The sequence below is a fragment of the Rhodamnia argentea genome, chromosome 7 (assembly GCF_020921035.1).
Source record: "Rhodamnia argentea isolate NSW1041297 chromosome 7, ASM2092103v1, whole genome shotgun sequence".
Taxonomy (NCBI): domain Eukaryota; kingdom Viridiplantae; phylum Streptophyta; class Magnoliopsida; order Myrtales; family Myrtaceae; genus Rhodamnia; species Rhodamnia argentea.
The window spans coordinates 26,703,807-26,724,452 of NC_063156.1; the positions used below are offsets into that span (position 1 = coordinate 26,703,807).

The 20,646-nt window shown below is 39.8% G+C and overlaps 2 protein-coding genes across 4 annotated transcripts; one reads left to right on the forward strand and one right to left on the reverse strand.

Moving 5' to 3' along the window:
• The first annotated feature begins 3,116 nt into the window (after window positions 1-3,116).
• Window positions 3,117-19,190, forward strand: LOC115730183 (BTB/POZ and MATH domain-containing protein 2-like). The gene is made up of 5 exons (XM_030660779.2): window positions 3,117-3,191; window positions 11,767-12,149; window positions 14,948-15,296; window positions 17,445-17,721; window positions 18,767-19,190. Exons 1-5 carry the CDS (start codon window positions 3,132-3,134, stop codon window positions 18,943-18,945), a joined length of 1,248 nt encoding a protein of 415 aa, XP_030516639.2. The 5' UTR covers window positions 3,117-3,131; the 3' UTR covers window positions 18,946-19,190.
• LOC115728283 lies at window positions 4,188-9,160 on the reverse strand. 3 transcript variants are annotated; one of them, XM_048281750.1, is made up of 5 exons: window positions 8,795-9,160; window positions 7,964-8,144; window positions 6,933-7,341; window positions 6,501-6,581; window positions 4,188-5,098 (listed from the first exon to the last, which is right to left on the reverse strand). In XM_048281750.1, the coding sequence occupies exons 1-5, from the start codon at window positions 8,882-8,884 to the stop codon at window positions 4,597-4,599; spliced, it is 1,263 nt and encodes a 420-aa protein (XP_048137707.1). In that variant the 5' UTR covers window positions 8,885-9,160; the 3' UTR covers window positions 4,188-4,596. The 3 variants fall into 3 exon arrangements, with proteins under 3 accessions (XP_048137707.1, XP_048137708.1, XP_048137706.1); XM_048281751.1 differs by having other exon boundaries at window positions 6,933-7,320; window positions 7,964-8,153; window positions 8,795-9,156; XM_048281749.1 differs by having other exon boundaries at window positions 7,964-8,153; window positions 8,795-9,156.
• Window positions 19,191-20,646: the final 1,456 nt, after the last annotated feature.

A 20,646-nucleotide genomic window follows, 5' to 3' on the forward strand; every position in this document is an offset into this window, starting at 1 on the left:
GTGAAACCTGAGAGAGTGTTGAGAGTGGAAAGTTTGAAAGCCAGGGTAGACGAGAGAAGGAATGATGGGCAGACGATGCATGTAAGTTTCGACCAACCGAAGACCCGTTAAATCAGATAGTAGTAACATATGTAGTCCCTCCTTTTCCGCACAACTCAATCTGGACATGCTACACTTGGATACTTGTTTCCGAATGGTGAACTTTTCGGCAATTCCAGTGCCTCTAGCGGCATGGAGCTGGAGCAAACATCTGCAATCATAGTAATGAGCACCACATTACTCCGACCATCGCCTTTTAGGACGAGTATTATGCTATTTAAACCGCAAAGAGCACTTCAATACATGTCCTACAAAATCTATATCCTCCTCTTTGGCAGCATATCTTCATTTGAGTGATCTCCTCAAACAATACAGACGGTTCAGCCGTTTAGCCAGTTCTACCGGCCACGTCAATAATCCCCCATTTGCTGCGGAGACTCAGTTTCCATTTGATTTTCTGACTATACAAATGTACAGTTTCCATTGAATCTTATGATGTTTCAAGAAACTGTGAGGTTGATAATCAATAGCGGCCTGAAAAGATTTCATAACCTCTGTAGCGTGAAGAGCAAGATTTTTCATCGATTAAAATCAACGAGCTGAAGTTTGTAATCTACAAGCTTAGATGAAGAAATAACGTATACCCAGAAAGAGCGAGAGCGCTTCATTTTCTAGTTTAGCACTGAAGAACCAAATAAAGTTTAGGACCGGCACCAATGGGTTGCAAACCCTCTCGAGTTCAAGTAATTCATACATAAGCGCGATAAGAAGCACATAGTAGTGTGCTCGATCTCTAATGCATGACGTGTAAGTTTAGATCAACTCTCAAATCACTGATTATCGCTATCGGTGATGGCTCGCATGGAATTGGCTAAGTATTTTCTTCAAACAAATATAGAACAAGAATGGCTTATTTCGTAGTAGAAATAATCGCAATAAATCTTTTGACAATCCGACAGACCCGACCGAAAAGGCAATTAGCTAGAGCTGCAAAATCTTGCTTCATTGATTTTCCATACGAAATATAGAGTGATTTAACAACTCTTAATGCACGCCAAGGCATCTATGTATCATTGTCAAACCAATCATCTAATGGAACGATGACATGTCGCTCAGTTCAATGACGTGTCATTGCCCCTAGAAAGGTTTTTTTTTTTTTCTATGATCACAGTTTGTAATGCGATGGGACATGGGGAACCGTGTGTCCGAACAGGCCTAGAAAAACAGGTACGGTATAGCTTGATCAATAGCTAAGGTTACATAAGGTAAAGCTGATTTTGCTCCTTAAATGCAAATGTCATTTTGATAACAGATGTCTAAGCTGAATATAATGGATGATCTGCAGTTCATCAAAGCAAGAAGAGACGTTTTCTTCAAGCTGGACATAATGGCTAACAACATTCAATCATGTATCGAAATGGCTTGTATTGTTTATTCGATTTATTAAAATTCATGGTTTATCTTCACAGCTATATCTTCAAGTACTCCATTCTCCTGTAAGTTGAATCTGCTAGATTATGGAAGGATTTTAGCAGACGTTTCCGAAAAATTTAGGCGTTCGAAACATGGGCAATTGCAGTTAGTTATTCCATATTTCATACATTCAAACAACCAAACTCCGTTCATGAATTGGACTGCAAGAGCCACAACATAGGTCAAGCGCACTCAAAAGAACAAGAAAAGGTCAACTATTTTGAAATCGGACACAAGCATATGAACAAATGGAAATTACAAAGATTTCAACCAACCCCAGACGACACATGGCCACGGCTCTTTTCCCACTTTAGAACATTTGGAAAAGTTACAAATTTATTTCCCACATAAAAGATGAAAACAAAACCCGCTGCTTTCATCCCAAAAGTAAATTATTCAACTGGTTGAGCTTGAGCCATTTCATGCATCCAATAACTACTGAAGATGGCATTCAGACAAGGACCACCACAAGAATCACGACTTTCTCATCAAAAGTTGAGACTTGCGATGAGTTATTCACTTTCAGACTTTAGGTGGGTCTCAACTCTTCCCTTCGAGGAAAAACTCCTACCCCCCACCGCGGCTGATGCCTGAAGTTGTTCTCAGCTTCTTCTTGGCTCGGGTAATATAATCCGCAAAATGGTCCTGCCTGGTATCCTTCGCAGGCGAATGATTCTTCCCTCCGCCAATGTTTGACACAGACCTAACCTTGAGCCACGTTTTGTTGATGTAGTCGGAGAACCTGCGGTCGATATCATCTCTGCCCCCCTTGCCTCCTTGATCAACAGTCATAGTGCTCTCCAACTTGGGTTTATTAGCCCCCGAATCCGAGGTGGAGGACTTTCCTTCGCCATTTCCAAGAACCAAGGTAGTTCGACGACCACCTTCTGGTTTTGGCTGGATGTCGAGGGCCTTAACGGATGGATCGGCCTCTGACCGTGCAGGATTGGGCGGCGCTTGCCCACCTCGAGCTATTCGACAGATAGCACGGGATATCTTCTCACAGACTTCAGAAGAACGCTTTTCACACTTCTCATTCTTGTTCATAGTCGGTCAGAGACAGAAGGGAAAAAAGAAAGAGTAGTTTTGTGTGCCGAAGAAAATGATCACGAGATGAAGAGCAAGTGCAGCTCATAAAGCTCCGAACTCCGTCGAGTTTTTATACAGATGGAGTGGAATAGGGGACAGGTTGGAAGGAAGAATGGAATAAGGATAACTTGGTAGACTAGTTTTCGTGATCCTTGTGCGAAAAACCAAGTCATTTTTTTTTAAGTCGAGCATAAGTCATGAGGGAATATGAGGCGAGATTCCCAGATAGTTTGCTTAAGGAGTTGGACTTTATCAATCGTTTCCAAGTGATTCAACGGCTCGCGATTGAATCCGAGATTTCCCCGCCCGTGGATTATCTGGAAGGAAGAAAATTTAGAAATGCCTTGATGGAGAAGACTGGAGGATTGAGTAGCTTTAGAGCTGCGAGACACAATGCGACAGCAGTTTCAACAAAGGCAAACTCTTGAGCAGCATCTGAAAAGCATATTGAAAAGGAGGGGTGAGAATTGGATTCTGCTTAAGTTGCTGGAAATTTTGACAAAGTAGCCATTTTTTTCCTCTATTAATTGATGAGAGCTGGGTTTTCTGGGAATCCTCCGCTCAAGAATAATCATTTCCTCCTTTGGATGGTAATCGTTCTGCTGGGTGCTTTTCGGAAGACGAGAAAAAGCACGAAGAGGACATTTGTTTTGGCATCTTGTGCGTGTTCAAGCTTTTTTAAGGGCCTGAAAGATTCTGTGTGAGCAAGTTCTGGTGAGTACGACGATGTGAACTCATTTCAGTTTCTTTCAATGGCTGTTGTTGGAGAGATCAGAAATAGGAACCAGCCTCGAAACTGAGCTGACTAAAAAAGTAGGAAGGAGTTTGAAACCAGTTCTTTTCCTCTATCTGTTCTCTCTCTTTTCCATTAGGCAAATTCTACTTTTGTGGTCCTCAATTAGGTACAAGTGCATTTGGACCCAAACTATTTCACGAATTGCAAACTGATAAAGGTATGCTTGAGGTAGACAGAACAGACTACTTGAATTTTTATTTTTTATTTTTGGGTCGAAAGACTACATGAATTCAATCGTGTTCCAAAACTACCCAATTGATAGTTCAACAGCGACAATCAAATTCCCTTACCTTCGTCTGCTAGATATAGTTGGCATATTTACAAATTCAATAATCAGGAAGTTCAAAGCATAAACAAAAGCCGAACTGGGAACTATGATATAGTGTGTGTACCGATCAGAGTTTATTTTCTTTATAAAGAAACTATCATGCACCCATCCCTCGTTGAAATCTTTTGGTCTGACATGTTTGTTCTCGGGAGCAATCTCTTTGTTGTTGCCCGTTCTAGGATTTTGGGGAAAGAAAATGAACAAAAGAGAGGAAAATGATGGAGTAATATAAACTAGACCTGAATCTTCTACAAGCAAGTGGAGACGAAAGTTTCCCAAAACCAAGAACAAGTTGCGGAGCGCAGACGACTCCAAAGGAGAAAAAGAGATCGATTGGGATCTTATAAAGGGAAAGAAAGTAATGTCACAGAAAAAAACTAAGGTGTTTGCTGGGAAAGGAATTGGGTGCTTACCAAACCAACAGGATCACCGATTTACCAGTACCATTATTACAGTGGCCCAGCAGATCAAGATGGAATTAGATTAGAAAATCACAAAATCCAGTATACTCTTGTATCGAATGAAAAGATTACCATACAGAGAACTACGTTAAAGACAGAGTATCTCTAGCCACGCAAAACTCAGCTTGGTTAATGCACAAGCTAATTTATGGCATCTTAGGTACGACAACACTTTAAGGCGAGCTCAAGATCATGTCGGAATTGACTGCTTTGGACTTTCTACCAGATCATCACTTGAGCCCAATCACTTAAAGACTTCAGCAAAATTCCTTCCCCTCCAGACAGACCTAAGGTATTAGTTACCCAAACTAATTACACCATTTACAGGTTCAATCACGAATCACAACTTTTGACTGCATCCCAGAAGCTCTCAAACCATCCTCCCTCCATGGAAGTGATAAGCCCAATGCTCAAACAAACCTCAGCACAGCCACAGCCATTAGAGTGGCAGCTCTAAAGTATATCTCCCTCACGCTTTTATCCACTTTCTTCACCATCTCATCTTCATTCAAGCTCAATTTTCCAGGATTCTTGCCGATGGCAATAGCTGTGTCCCTCAGTCTATTCACCGCCCAGGACAACCAAACCAGTCCAAACCCAAACCCAGTGCTTAGCATTTTGGATGCACAAAAAGGAACACGTCCACAGGCCACCTTACAGATAACAGAAAAGAGAACAGCTATGCCTGTACCAGCAATGCCTGCAGAGAACTGGTTCAGGAGCTCAGGAAGTTCCGGTCCAGCTTTCTTGAGTGAAAGAACTGCAGTTTTCCCCTGCCGTTTCTTGTCCACCAGGATGGAGAGAAGGCTTTCGCATGCATGGAAGTAATTTCTTTTGAACAGATCCCTCTCTCTACTCACTTTTCTGCTGTTCTTTTTCCTTGATAATTGCTTGAGCTTGCTCTTTTCAGGACTGAGAGATCACAACACATTCAAACAAGCAGTAAGGACCATGCTCTTTGGTATATGCAATAATAATTAAAACTACCGGTTAGGACAATCAAATCAGAGAGGCAATATCCAACAAAAAAGAGTTCAAAACAATAAGGCTGCGTTTGGTCGTCCGTATAAAACTCGGGATAGGATTGTTTTATCCTATCCCGTGTTTGGTAGGTCCGGATAGTTATGTCGGATATGGGATATAACCCGGTAAAAATCCTGGGAGGGGGTGGATGGTCGGATGGTTTTCTTTCCGTAAAGTATTTCTTGTCTATTTGTTTTATTTTTTTTATTTTTTTTTTTGAAGGGTTTGATCTAATAAAATGTGTCATTTTAGTTTTTTTTGTGTATGAGAACATTATTTTTATAGTAATGATCGAATATTTATAGATACTATTGATACGTTTCTACCAATATTGATATTGAATATCTTTAACCATGTTTCATATGATGCCAACCCTATTTCTTATCCTTCCTTATCCAATCCCCAGTTCAAACAATAACTGTGTCAGACTGCTTAACCAATGATGATCGACATGCTAATCAGTTATCAGGAACCAGAGGCAAACATGTGTCTTTTTTTAGGATAGACTATTTGACCTCTCTTCCCTTATGACTAGAAATGCCCGGTGTGAAAAGCTTGAGTCGTCACCACCTGACCTCTCCTGCTACCGTAGTAGCAACTAGTCTGGTCAGCACCAATCGTGTTCGGGGCAACAAAGCTTACATCCGTTCACATTGTTTCATTCTGCTATGCAAACAGCTGCAAATCTCGCTTCTACTCCTTCTGAAAGTAAATAGCCGGAGCGTTTGTATTTTCCTTTCATTTGGCAAATACAAGTGGAATTGAGTCCATTATGATCTGCGAATAGGTAGTCCAATGGTAATCTGCGCTAGGAAACGGGCAGAACCTTATATTTTATGCTCATTCAGGCTGAGCAAATTTGGCTAACCATCCAATTAATCCCTCAAATCAACAACTCTTGCTAAATCACATGATTTTCCACAAATATAGTTCGATATCTATGAGCAATCCCCATTAAAACTCTATCCATCATGGTGGACAAGAGAGCAAGGAAAAGTGAGCATCTTATTATCATACTATCTGCACCAATACAAATTACAACACAAGGAATGAGGAACACAAAGGGCAAATAAACTATTTCTGGTACTAAATATTGTTTCCATTGGTCACGCGACCAACACAACAATGCTCGGAAAATGTACGTGGATCAATATAAGTTATTCAAAGACTATACTAACACATATAAACATCGCACTCTGTGATGTGGCAGAAATATCTATGACACTGCTTATTCTGACTTGATAAAAAAGTGCAAGAAACTACAAATCTTACAAGTTCAGCACAAAATTACCTTTTTACAGGAGCAACTGCATTAGCTTCAAGCTTCAAGGAAGACCCATGGATGTGAATCCTTGGTTTGTCAAACATTTCCCTGAAAATTTTACCAGTTATAACATCCATTAGCCCACTAGTATAGCCTCAATACTAAAGGAAAGGAACACCAACTCAGATGTTCAAATAAATGCATATGTACTTATCCTATAAACTTCCAACTCAAAGCAACAGAATAAAGAAAATGTACTGTATGATAAAGGGTAAATGTGAATTCAAGCGAAAAAGAAGATCCACACACGCACACAGTGCTCTCTATTAGTTCAAGCTCTAGTCATCACATATGGCACGCAAAAGTAATTATAAGGACAAGAAAGAAAGAGGAAAATTTATCAATTCAGAAAACTCCGTTTAAAGCATTGTTAAGCATGTCAAGTCGTGGTTGTCATACCTACTGAAGTAAGGAACTGGCATTGAAAGCTTTCTCCCTCGAGTTAAGTTCCTTGATAGGTAAAACTCCGCTACAATTGAGAGAAGATCCCTCATCTCAGCCCCACTATCTGCGATCAAGACTCTACCATCGGAGTCAATGGTTATCTTTGAATTTCGAACCAAATCTCCCATGAAGTCTGAGAGAGCGCTCTGAGTGGAAAATTGAAAGTTAGGGTAGACGAGAGAAGGAATGATGGGCAGGCGATGCATGTCAGTTTCCACTGATTGAAGACCCGTTAAATGAGATAGTGGAGACATATCTAGTCCAGCCTTTTCTGCATAACTCAACCCAGACATGCTAATGTCAAACACTTCTCTCTGCAGGGTGAATTGTTTGGCAATTCCAGTGCCTAGGGGCACAGCATCTGCAATCATAACAAATAAAAATTACATTACTTGACCACCACCTGTCATGACAAGTATCCTATTTAAACTGCAAAGAGCACTTCAATATGTATCCTACAAAAGCTATATCGTCCTCTTTAACAGCATATCTTGATTTGTGCAATCTCCTAAACTTATATAGATGGTTCAGCACTATAGCCAGTTCTACCAGCCCCAACAGTAATCCTCCATTTGCTGCTGAGACTCATTTTCCATTAATTTTCTGACCATAAAAAATGCAAGTGCCATCACTAAATTGCTAGTACAGTTTCGATTAATATTATGATTCTATAAATTCAAGTGGCATAATATAATTGCTTACACCGTCAGCCACTTGCAAATGAATACAAATTCAGAATCTTAAGTTGCTTTGTGGTAAGATGTTTTAAAGCTGTGACCTGAAAATTTCATAATCTCTGTAGCATGAAGGGTGAGATTTCCATCAAATGAAATCAATGAGTTGAAGTTTGTAAAAAAAAAGTTTAGACAAAGAAAGAAATTATACTTAGAAAGAACGCGAACACTTTATTTCAAGTCGTCTCCTTTTGGACAAGCTGAAATATAGCGCGAATTATTTGAAAAAGACATGATCTTCAACTAATCTTAAGTGCATACCTTGCAAATCTAGAATCACAGGATCTTTCTCCGCAGAATCACTCTGCACACACTGTTTCGCTGCAAACCGTCCATTCAGGGGTTCCACTGACTCCTTCAATTGATTAGGACTGATGGTCATGGATCCCAACCTTATAATGTCTTGTCTTGTCCCAGCACCAGGCAAAAATGGCTGAAGATCCTGCACTTTCTATAATTAGATTTCCCGAATGCAGATGCAAATAATAAGGAACTGAACCGTGACCAACATTGGCCATTTCGATGATCTAACCCAGAACAAAAGAAAATCCTGATCAAACATCACTGCATGCAGATCGAAACCACCTAACAATTGAGGAGGTCAGAATCAACAAAGACAAAAGTCCGCAACGTGCAAACACCAATGAAAAGCCCAACTTAATTGCAACTTCGCAACTCTCTTTAAACCTGAAATCACCGAGCTTTAAGCATCCGGCATAGAGGTCAAAATGGAGTTGTGAAAGGAAAATCGTGACCAGGAGATCTCAAATAGATGAATCTACCAAAAAAACCAGATTTCTGCAACATATCAGGCCCAGTCAACAATGTGCACAGTGGCAGTGCAGCCTCGAAACTCCCGAAATCCGCAACTCACCACAAAATTACAAAGGTCAAAACGCCCATGACCCAATTAAGATCGAGCGCCAAGCAGCAAGCACGGAGCTGCTACGACAAGAAGAACAAGATCGAGAACACAGTCGACATGAAAAGCGCCTTAGCAATCCCTAGGCAAAAAACGCCCCTAATTCATTCAATTTCAACCCGCAACGACGGAACCGAGACACCAAGAAAGTCGAGACTCACCTTCATGACTCTGCTCGCGCCTGGTTCCTGACTGAGGACGATCCCCGGAGGATAACCATGCGAAGCCATCAAGCAGAGCTCTGCCATCATAGGAGAGACTAGAGACAGAGAAAGAGAGAGAGAGAGAGAGAGAGTGAAGAAGACGAAGAAAGACACAGAAATTCAGCTCAGAGATACGAAGTTTCCGACGCCAAAATCTCTCCCACCGCTCGTCTCCTTTCGTCAAATCACCACAGACTTATCCTCCTTCGCACCACACCTCCCGATTTCCCCTGAACCAAAATCTTCGAAATTGATGAAAAAAAAATAAACAAAAAACACAAAAAGAAATTCGGAAATCGCACGCTCGCGATTCGCCCGGGCAGAAATTTAGAATTTGCGGTCTCTGATTTTTCACGATTTTCACTCGCGATGGAGCATTGAAATTCCAGGTTGGCGTCCGGATACGACGAAGAGGTGGTGGAGTGTTGATTCCCTTTTGGAATCTTCTTGAAGAGGAGTGGCCCGATCCAGTGTCTCTCAGTCGCCCGCCTGCAGTTCCCGGTTCGTGGATGATCCGGTTCCCACCGTTGATTGACTTCGTGGAGGGGGGCGAGGCTGATCTGCGGACGTGATCTTTCCTCCGCGGGGCCCGGCTAGGGAGGAAGTGCGTCACTCTTCCTTAGCTTATCCAAAATAAATTCATACGTCATGCCTTCCGCGACCGACGTATAACTAAATGACGGCTGCATAAAATGAATTTTTTGTCTCAAAATTCCCCTCGTAATTTTCGAAAGTAATATCCTACGACTTTCGTATGTTTTCCGTTTCTCGTGTCGGTAAGGCCTACTATGTAAGAGACGTAAAAACCTCAAAATGACTAATCGTAACATGAGAACACTGTGTTTATCATCGTGAATTTATTTATGCAGAAATAAGTCGTTTATTTCGTGAAAATGAGTTTCACCTTGAACAGCAATAAATTACAACAAACGCTATAAAGTACATTTTGAGGATTCGAATCCCACTTTAGGGACTATTTTGTGACAAAATCCGTACTTCGGAGAGTATTTTGAGAATTTGCATCTACTTTCGCGAGCGTTATGAAATTAACCCAAATTAACGCGTTTCATTCCCTTGGATGCTTTGGTTCCTCAACATGAATAAATTAAAAGTAGCTAATTAATCTTTTCGCGATGAAACATCCAAACGTGGAGGTGGATTTTTGATAGGCTTGTCTGGACTATTTGACAACTCAATAAGACAATAGTACTTTAAATGATCAAGCAAAAAACACTCGGGAATATCTAATCAAGCATTTCGTGGAAAATCATTTTGCATTGTCGTGAGTATGTATTTCGAGATGTGTATTCTTGCAAACTTTTTGGGAAACTATTTTTTCCGATTTTAATACATTTACGGAAAACGTTTTCGTAGACCAAATATAACAAGATTAGATTGGGGAAATTTCTAATAAATAGGAAATTACTTTTCCTAAATCACCAAATAAAAAAAATAATTGCTTTTCTTGAAAATACTTTTCACGAAAAAATACTTTCATCTACTATAAAGTTTTCAGTGAAATAAACACGTTGATAGGTTAAGGATAAAGGGTCGTAGGCCTCTAATTTTCACAAAATGTTCAATCGGGCCTACAACACGCGAGTAGTCGTTGTTGTCTTTTCAAGTATGCATTTTGGGTCTTCACTAAAAAAACAAAATGTTAATTTCAAATGCTCCTTTTACCGAGATTCCATGTACATAATGCCCAAAATCACAACAAATACAATGCACGAGCATTGAAATTCATGACAAGCAACGATTACGAATTTCGTTTATCCTCATATTATCATAAAAATAACATGCCTTTACTAATTCCACGATGTTGTGAAAATCGATGAGATGTCACAACTAAGGGCTGCGAAAGATTTTTTTCGCAAACTTATTTTCCGAACCTTCATGCATTTGGTTTGCTAAGAATGATCGATCAACGAAAAATTAATTGTAGTCAAAATAAAATATGCATGCTTAAAATTAGGAAAATGAATTCTCTAACCTAAAAAAAAAGAGGAAAATATTCGTTTGCTCTTACTTGACCACCTACCAACCATGGCAGCCAAAAGCTTTGAGGTTGAATCTAGCATCGAAATTCTTAGCCTCCATGGCCGCTCGAGCTCAAAACTTGGCGTGAGGGTTTGTGAATTTCGTTTGCTTTGCAAGGGAATAGGTGGAGATGGGAGCGGCAGAGGTGGAGGTGGAGGTGGCGGTGGTGACGTGCTCAAAAAATATGCATGCTTAAAATTAGGAAAATGAATTCCCTAATTCGAAAAAAAAAGGAAAATATTTTCCTACAAATAATTTCTTGAATTTTTTGTCCTTGAAACTTTTCTCAAAACAAACACGGCATAAATCAGAAGAAAAAGCAAGAAATTCACCACATGCCCTTTTTTTTATGCCACGTGGTACAGTGAATTTTCTCTGGCGATACGATTATCTCATGCGAGTGAACATTTTTGTTTTTTTCCTCTGAGTCGTACCAGGAGGGCTCCTCGGTCCTCCTCCTCTTCCTCACCACATGCCCCAAAAGATTACAATATAAATAAATGTCCTCCCTTAATAAAAAACACCATGTCATCAAATGCAGAGTCCGAGTCGTTTCATTACCTTTCCCCTCTCTCGCAATCGGACGAAACCCTACCCAAATCCCCCTCCCCGAAATCGCAAATTCCCTCCTCCAATCCCAAACCCTAGATTTCCTCGCCGGTCAAACCCTCCCTCTCCGCCCGGGAAATTCTCTCCCCCGATCGCATCTCCCCGCTTCGGATTGAGCCGGAATCGGGGTTCGCGGCCGATTCCCTCGATCCCCCCCACCTCCCAATTTCCCCCATTTCTCCCCGAGAGGAATTCGTTGTTTGGGGGGGTGTTCGCAGCGTGTTCGAGCGTCGATTTGTGCGACTCCTTGCATGGGAAAGGTCCTGGACGAAAGCTCGAAGGCTTCTTCGTCTTCCCCCTCCCCCTCCCCCTCCTCCTCGTCGACGTCGATCACCGACACCATCAATGGCTCCCACCACTTCCAGATCAACGGGTACTCGCTGTCCAAAGGGATCGGGATCGGCAAGTACAAGGCGTCCGACACTTTCACCGTAGGGGGTTACCAGTGGGCGATCTATTTCTATCCGGACGGGAAGAGCGTCGAGGACAATGCGGCGTATGTGTCCTTGTTCATTGCTCTGGCGAGCGAGGGATCTGACGTGAGGGCGCTTTTCGAGTTGACGCTGTTGGATCAGAGCGGGAAGGAGAGGCACAAAGTGCATAGCCATTTTGGGCGGACGCTCGACAGTGGGCCTTACACTCTTAAATATCGCGGTAGCATGTGGTACGTGCTTTTTTAGATTTTGGTCTCTTTATTTTCCTTTCGAAACCCTTTTACCTGGATTTGGAACTTTCTATTTCGCTGTGAGAATCCGGTGTTTCGTTTGTTTTTGGCTGCATGATTGAGGGTTTTATATAGGCTTGTCCCCTATATGTGATTTTTTCAGCAGCTTCACTTTATGTTTGTTCAATTGCTAAATTATTCAGTGGCGTTTGTTACACATTGCATTTATTTATAGATGCGTTTGGAGTTCTTATTTGTAGTTGATTTACTCTGCTCTACAAAAATTAGAGTTTTTCTTGGGAATGTTAGCAATATATGTATGGCATAAGGTAAGATAATCTTGTGTAGTGTACTGTTGGAAGAGTAGGTATTTAGTGTACTTTTGGAATGGTAGTGTACTGACAAATGAACTTCATTTAGAGTCCGAGGTCTTTGTGAGCTTGATCTTTTAGGTTGCTTATTGAGCTTTTTTCCATGATTGGGACCTTCTGCCGGAACATCATCTCTTGCGTGTCCACTCAGAAAATGATTGTTGGACTGGCAGATTGGCAATTTCTAATAACATTCCACGTTTGTGTTACACGAGAAGCTTTTAGGAGTACATATGATGCAAGCTGGCATTTTTTGATGTAAAAAGACATATGTGGTGGAATAGAAAGATGAACCTATTGGTTCACTGGCTTCGGAGCTTCTAGAGAGCTTGAAAGGTTGAAGTTGGTGCTAGTACACCGTATTACCTATTGGACTGCCTACAACTTGCTGTATGTGTTAGGATAAGATGTTATCTTTTGCTGCAAGAGTGTTGGACATTTATTGACCATCACTCTATGCGGTTGGCTTGCCCTTGGGAAGAAGTTTACTTTGGCGGGACGATTAGGTGCATGGCCGAGGTGAACTATGATTTTTTTTTTTTTGTGGACTCATTTATCCGAATAGTTGCTGAAATCCGTTTGGATTGTTCAAATAGTCTATTAAAGTTTTTTAATTGTCTATTCTACCTGTCCCTTTTGATATCTCCTAGGCCCTCATGAAGCATGTATCCCCTAAACATGTGGCGTAGGCGTTTCATTTTGCTGGGTGTGTGGACTCTCATATTTCATCTCCCTAGTAAATTTAAAGTAGTAAAATTTTGTCTCTTTCCCGCCACATAACAACTACAAGTTCATGGTGTTAATTTGGTGCTTCCCCAGGGGCAACTGGATTGATAGAGAGATGCAAGTAAAGACATGATTCCTAAATTTGTTGCGATTTAGTTGGTATTTGACCAAATATATCTGATTGTTGAATGGGCTTTGCCAATGAGGCTATCAAATGGGAAATCGAGGCAATTGATTGTGATTCTTTTGATGATGGATCTCCTAGAGAGCTTGAAAGGTTGAAGCTGGTGCTAGTACAACGTAGTAACTATTGGACTGCCTACAGCTTGCTGTATGTGTTAGTATAAGATGTTATTTTTTGTTGCAAGAGCGTTGGACATTTATTGACCATCACTCTATTGAGGTAGGCTTGCGCTTGGGAAGAAGTTTACTTGGCGGGATGATTAGATGCATGGCCGAGGTGAATTATGATATTTTTTTGGTGGGCTCATTTATCCGAATAGTTGCTGAAATCCGTTTAAATTGTTCAATAGTGTATTAAAATTTTCTAATAGTCTATTCTACGTGTCCCTTTTGATATCTCCTAGGCCCTTATGAAGCATGTATCCCCTAAACATGTGGCATAGGCGTTTTGTTTTGCTGGGTGTGTGTTCTCTCATTTTTCATCTCCCTAGTTAATTAAGGTAGTAAACTTTTGTGTCTTTCTCGCCGCATAACACTACAAGTTCATGGTGTTAGTTTGGTGCTTCCCCGTGGGCAACTGGGTTGATATAAAGATGCAAGCGAAGACCTGATTCCTAAATTTGTTGCGATTTATTTAATACTTCGACCAAATATATCGCAAGGTCATTGATTGTGATTCTTTTGATGATAGATCACCTAGAGAGCTTGAAAGTTTGAAGCTGGTGCTACAATGTAGTACCTATTGAACTGCCTACAGCTTGCTGTATGTGATAGGATAAGATTTTTTTTTCCCGCAAGAGTGTTGGACATTTATTTACCATCACTTTATTGAGGTAGGCTTGCGCTTGGGAAGAAGTTTACTCGGTGGGACAATTAGATGCATGGCTGAGGTCAATTATGAATTTTTGGTTGGGCTTATTGATCCGAATAGTTGCTGAAATCCATTAAAATTGTTCAACAGTCTATTAAATTTTTTAATAGTCTATTCTACATTTCCTGGTTGATATCTCCTAGGCCCTTATAAAGCATGTATCCCTTACATATGTGGCATAGGCATTCCATTTTGCTGGGTGTAGTCTCTCATTTTTCATTTCTATAGTAAATTTAAGGTAGTAAACTTTTGTATCTCTTTCCCGCTGCATAACACTACAATTTTATGGTGTTAATTTGGTGCTTTTTGGGGGCAACTGGATTGATAGAGAGATGCAAGTGAAGACCTGATTACTAAATTTGTTGCGATTTGTTTAATACTTCAACCAATTATATCTGACTGTTGAATGGGTTTTTCCATGAGGCTATCCAATTGGAAATCATGGTCATTGATTGTGATTCTTTCAATGATAGATCACTCAGTTGCCATTCTTGTTAGGTTTGATATGACACTTCAAAAAAAAATATTGGTTTTTCAGTGGATGCATTTCTTTTGTTTCTCAAATTTCATTTGTGTTATATTTCATCTAAAATTTGGTAAGTCTGAGTATCTAGTATTTAATGACCTATCTCCACGAATTGCTGTAGGGGCTACAAACGATTTTTCAAGCGAAGTCTTCTTGAGACATCAGACTACCTTAAAGACGACACTCTTTCTGTTCGTTGTATTGTTGGTGTTGTTAGATCACATACAGAAGGACCAAAGATTTTCTCCATACCTGTACCACCTTCTAGTATAGGCCAAGAATTTGGCAAGCTTTTGGACAGTGGGAAAGGAGCTGATGTAAGTTTTGACGTAGATGGTGAAGTTTTTCCTGCTCACAAGCTGGTGCTTGCTGCTCGATCCCCTGTATTCAGAGCCCAACTTTATGGTCCAATGAAAGATCAAAATACAAAGCGTATAAGAGTTGAAGACATGGAGCCATCAGTTTTCAAGGTCTAATGTTGCCTTCTTTGTCTGTCTTCTTTGTCATGGAATTTGTTTGAGTTGGTTTATCTGCTTTGCGCATCTAGATTCTGCTAATTCATGTTTAATTTGATAATATCCTAGGTTGAGTCCACTCCAGTTTTCCGCTCACATGTAGCATCATCACGTCTGTTTAGTGATGTCAACTAATTTTTTTCAAGCGCAGGAATCATTTTCGTGTTGTCTTTGTTGATTGAGCTTAGTGTTATTAATTTTTTTTGGTTGAAATAGTGTTATTAATTTAGGTGGCTAAAGTCTTTTGAGTGCTATTGGGTAAAAATATAGCAATCAAATGCAGCAATTTCTTTTTCAGAAAAGGTTTTACAAAAGTTAAATAATTAATATGGTGCTTATTTTTACTTAGCATACAGTGAAATGTACTGTGTGGTTTATTTCAGATAGATTAAGTCAAGGAAATATAATTTGGTATACAGTGTCCTTGAAGGTTTTGCTTTCTCATTGATGGGCAGCTCTCTTCCCCTTTCCTGTTGTGTGGTCTTTCTGGTCTCTTAACTTCTTCCATGTCTGGACGCTACTCTGTCCATTTATTCTCTACGTTTAGATGTACAAAATACTGCATCATGTGAAAATTGTGTACTTAGGACTTCCCTTTTCTCATCAGATGGATGTAATTAAAAAATTACTTGGAGAACCTGGGTAGTCGTGCTTTAAGTGATTGTAAATTGCTAAAAGGCCAAATAAAGTACACTTGAGGGAAGGCATTTTATGTGGTAAAAGTTTCGGCCATTGTCTGCATGTCTTGGGAGTTGATCAGATGCAATTAAATTTGTCTTTGTCCTATAAAGGAAAGTTTCTTTTATGGTCTAAACTCATTCCTTAATCATGCTAGTAGGAAAAAAAAAAAATCTAATTTTGCTGTGGTGATAGCAAGGGCTTATTTCACTCCCATGTTTCAACCAATCGCTGTTGTAAGTCTTTTATGCTCCATGAGAATTATGTAAAAATTGGTCTTTTCTTTTATAAATGATATTGGGTTTTTTTTTTTTTCAGTTCTCCTTAGTTTTTTTCCACTGTATATACAACTAATGTTCTTTGGCTTCATGTAAGTTGCACCGTAGCACATCTCATGTCGATCATCTTTTTTTAGACTCTATGAAGAAGAATGATATTTGGCAAGGTCAGGAATTATTAAAGGAAAATGCAAGTTCTGCCATCCAAATATGAAGATTGAATAATCTGAAAACTGAAAGCCTTTCTTTTGGCATGGATATTTTTGGGAATTTTCTTAGGTTGACAGCGCTGGTTTCAGATTGATCTGAACCTCTTCCAATTGATCCTCCATGCTGATACTAAGATTGTTCGAGGGTTCAGAATTTTTTTTTACTTCTGCAATGTACTCCTATCCAGCTTTGGTAACCTTGTTATGATTCCATGTAGTCATATGATTCTTTTTTTATCTTTTTTGTTTGTTTGTTTGTTTTTCTTTCATTTTGTCCTTGTACAATTTTGATGTACTAGATTTTTCTCTCTTTTTTTTTTTTTTTTTTTTTTTTTCTTTCTTTTTGTCCTTGTACATGTTCTGATGTACTATGGAACCAACCATTACTATTACATGGACAGTTGCCATTGGTCGTCAGTCAGCTTCTAGCTTGGCACTTGTAAGTGGTTATTGCCACCATAACGTCATACATACTTCCACTATCATTATCAATTGGCAAGTAGCGGCTACCTCAGCACCGTGATCATCATCATCGCCGTTCCATTTACTATGATTTTGGCCCAGTACAACTATCGAAATGAAGAGGAAAAATGCATGTCCACCAATTTCCGAAAAAAAAATTCTTGTGAAGATGTCATGACCATGTGAATGCCATTTGGATATGGGCCATCCTTTACAGAAAACAGCAGTTCCTTTTATTGTTTCTATTAGAAAATTTCAGGCTAAAACAAGTTAGAACTGGTGGTGTTAAAAGTCTGAACTTCATAATCGTAGCATTAGCATGGTTTGCCGGACTAACCTGGAGCTGGAGGATGATTGTGTTGCTTATTCATTATCTCTTTTAAGTGATTGGCTGTATCACTAAAGTTTATCAATTGTTTACATGAACTGGTTCCCCTTTGGCAGAAGTCTTGATAACTAAACTTTATAATTTGCAGGCATTGCTTCATTTTATATACTTTGATTCTCTGCCTGATCTTCAAGAGCTTACTGGTCTGGATTCAAAGTGGGCTTCAACTTTGATGTCTCAGCATTTACTTGCAGCAGCAGATAGGTATGGCCTTGATAGACTGCGGTTGCTATGTGAGGCCAATCTTTGTCAGGATGTTGCCATAAATACCGTAGCAACTACCTTGGCATTGGCAGAGCAGCACCACTGCTTTCGGTTGAAAGCTGTGTGTCTCAGATTTGTGGCGATGCCTGAAAATTTGAGGGGTAAGTTTTTTTCTTTTAACTATTTCCATAGCACCCTATGACTTTCTATCATAACTTGATGCTGATGTTAGTTTCTCTTGTGACAAAGTATGTAGTATAATTTGGATATTCTTTCTCTTCTTTTGTGAAAGAATTGATTGTTGATTGTCCCTAGCATGTGTTCTGTGGAAGTTCTCTGTAGACATCCTTTTTGAAATTTACTGTTTCATGCGGAAACATTGGTTCATTGGATGATGATCTTTACAGCACCTTCATTCTTCTAGATGACTTAAAGTTGGCTGGCAAAAGTTGGATAGACAAATGGTGAATAGGGGATTGTAATTAGGATTGTAGTGTACTTTAACCCTCTTTCCTGTACGGATTGATTAGGTTTCTATTTGACTTTTCTGGTGTGGATAAAAAATAATTGGTACAATCCTCTGTGTACTGAGCACTATTTAAAATTACTAAGAAGAATGTAGGGTAGCTGGGTCACCATGGAAGAACAATTTTTCTGATTCCAAGAGGACCCTAATTTGCTTGTCTTTTAAGGTCAGGCAAGATATAGGATTTAATTTCGTCTTTTTTTCTCACTGATTTTGCTGAAAGAACCTAGCCATTGGGTTGGGTGCTTTATTATCACTACTTATCTCACGACTCTAATAGAGACAAAAGGTGAGCTCTTTGTTCTATTTGCTTACAATGCTTTACCTATCAAAGTTGGGGAACGCTTCATTAACCTTAGACTAGGTACACTATTTAACTGTACTTGTTGGCTTCGTGACCACCAGAAGCTTGTAACCTTCATTACTGTCAGTAGTTGGTAATCTCTCAATAGCTTCAATAGTTCCCTAAAAGGCCTTCCGTTGGTGTAAGAATGAACCGCAAGTCCTTCAAAAAGGCTGATAAAAAGGAAAATTGATCTAGTTTTTAGGTTTGATTTGTTTTTTGCACCATTTTTATCTCTGATTACCTTCTAGCTTTTTTCCCCTTTTAGTTGATTGGTTGTTTGACTAGCCATCTGATTGACGAGATTTAACGGGAGCTTGTCCAATCTGTTTCTCAGCTGTGATGCAAACGGACGGTTTTGAGTACTTGAAGGAGAGCTGTCCCTCAGTCTTGACCGAACTCTTGGAGTATGTGGCAAGAGCGACTGAGCAATCAATGATTGTTTCCAGTCACGGAAATGAAGGCATTCTCGATGGCAGTGATGCTAATGGGAGAAGGGTGAAGCAAAGAATATGACATTGTGAAAAAGTATTTTTCTGCAAAACTTCAATTGTAGCCAAGAAGAGGGAACGATAAGAGAATTGAAAAAGTATAAAATGTAGGAGCAAAAAACTATCCTTAGCTTCTGGCATTTGACTTGCATGAGATGTAAATCTTGTTCTTCCTTTGTCCTGATTGGGTTGTAATGTGAAGCAAACCTTTTGTAGCTGCTTCTTGATTTGTCATTCTAATCTTATGTTCTTGTCGGCCAAATTAGAACTCTTCAAGATGCTTCAAACTCAACATCGACATCCGAAATTAAGCGATGGTCTCTCTCTCTCTCTCTCTCTCTCTCTCTCAGGCATTTGCACGTAAAGGTTGTGTGTAGATTTAATAACTTGCTATTGTTCAGGGTGTGCCTATATTTAGAGATGATGGGGGTGGCTCGAGAGCTTTGCGCAGGGTGAATGTCATGGCCATAAACAGTTCATGTGACTCCGCTGCTTGTCTGAAAATCCATCGTGCCTGCAGATACAGCCTGTTGTTTTTGAAGGATATCTGGATGGTTTAGAAAGTGCCAGAAATGTCGATTCGGTTGGAGTCGATTCGGTCAGTCCAACGTGAGGACAGACCCTCATTGTTGAAGGAACATAAACGAGCGCAATGATAAGGAAGCGCGATGCGGCGAGCTCACTTCATAAGTAGATGCTTGCGATGCAAAGACATGGGTCTTTGATTGCGGAATCGAGGCCTGGTGCATGGGGTCTGCAAATGGGTGGGTCGAGTAAAATTCAGTTAACGATTCGGGTCCGATTAGCTTAGTCTGGATCATTATCTCCTCTATCGGGGAAGAAAGGGAAGATACATCTGGTTTCGGTCGTGTTGGCGCATCCGCTCCATACAAAAGGCACATTTGTAAATGTGCCCAAAGCAAAACCACCGACCATGCGCTAGTACAAGGCATTGTTTTCCTCTGTAAATTGGTATTGGGTTTGGCACCGAAACTTATGCTTAATTAATAAATTGATTTAGAAATATTCACATATCCAGTAAAATAGTAGCAGTTGCGAAAGGTTTCATTTTCCTTCCGCCTGCCCGTCAAAATCGATTTTTCGTTATAACATGAATCTTACATTGCATACCTTGAAACCTAGAATCTATTTTGTCATAAGTTCTTGAGTTGATTTCAGGATCTACCTTAGTTTATACATGTGCTCTTAATTGAATGGCTGCAGTAAATTATCACCTCTAATAACCACAATTTCCTGTTATAATTCACGAACCATAACTTATATTTAAACACAAGAGGAATATTAAACATTAGCAAAGTAATAGTCTTATTATTAGTCATAGATATTGTCGGAATTGCAAAATTACTTGTTCATCATCTTTTTTTTTTTGGGGAGGGGGGGAGAAATGCTCACTTATCATCGAACATCGTGAAATACTATAAAATCTTGTGAATGCATAAAACAACAAAAATATATTAGCTCGTTGTAGGGCCCATCGAAATTAGTTCTCCAATTTTTAGAACCTAAAACTTATCCCACATGTCTTAAAATCTAAAATGTACCCTATTTCCATCGGTTTGATTTTTCAATTCTCGATACCTGAAATCATGCTCACCCTTAGATAATGGGAACCCCGGTAAGCCGGCTATGAATCCAATAGACTAACCATGAAAGGTTAAATTAACTACAGATGGCTTTCCAGGGTTAAAAACGTAATTTTGCCTAA

Coding starts and splice junctions, on each gene's coding strand:
- LOC115730183 (XM_030660779.2), top strand. CDS start 3,132: ATGAGAGCTGGGTTTTCTGGGAATCCTCCGCTCAAGAATAATCATTTC. Junction 3,192..11,766: donor ATCATTTCCTCCTTTGGATG/GTAATCGTTCTG, acceptor GAAAGCTCGAAG/GCTTCTTCGTCTTCCCCCTC. Junction 17,722..18,766: donor GATGCCTGAAAATTTGAGGG/GTAAGTTTTTTT, acceptor TCTGTTTCTCAG/CTGTGATGCAAACGGACGGT.
- LOC115728283 (XM_048281749.1), bottom strand. CDS start 8,884: ATGATGGCAGAGCTCTGCTTGATGGCTTCGCATGGTTATCCTCCGGGG. Junction 7,342..7,963: donor AGATTTGCAAGGTATGCACT/TAAGATTAGTTG, acceptor TTGTTATGATTG/CAGATGCTGTGCCCCTAGGC. Junction 5,099..6,500: donor GCAGTTGCTCCTGTAAAAAG/GTAATTTTGTGC, acceptor GTGATCTCTCAG/TCCTGAAAAGAGCAAGCTCA.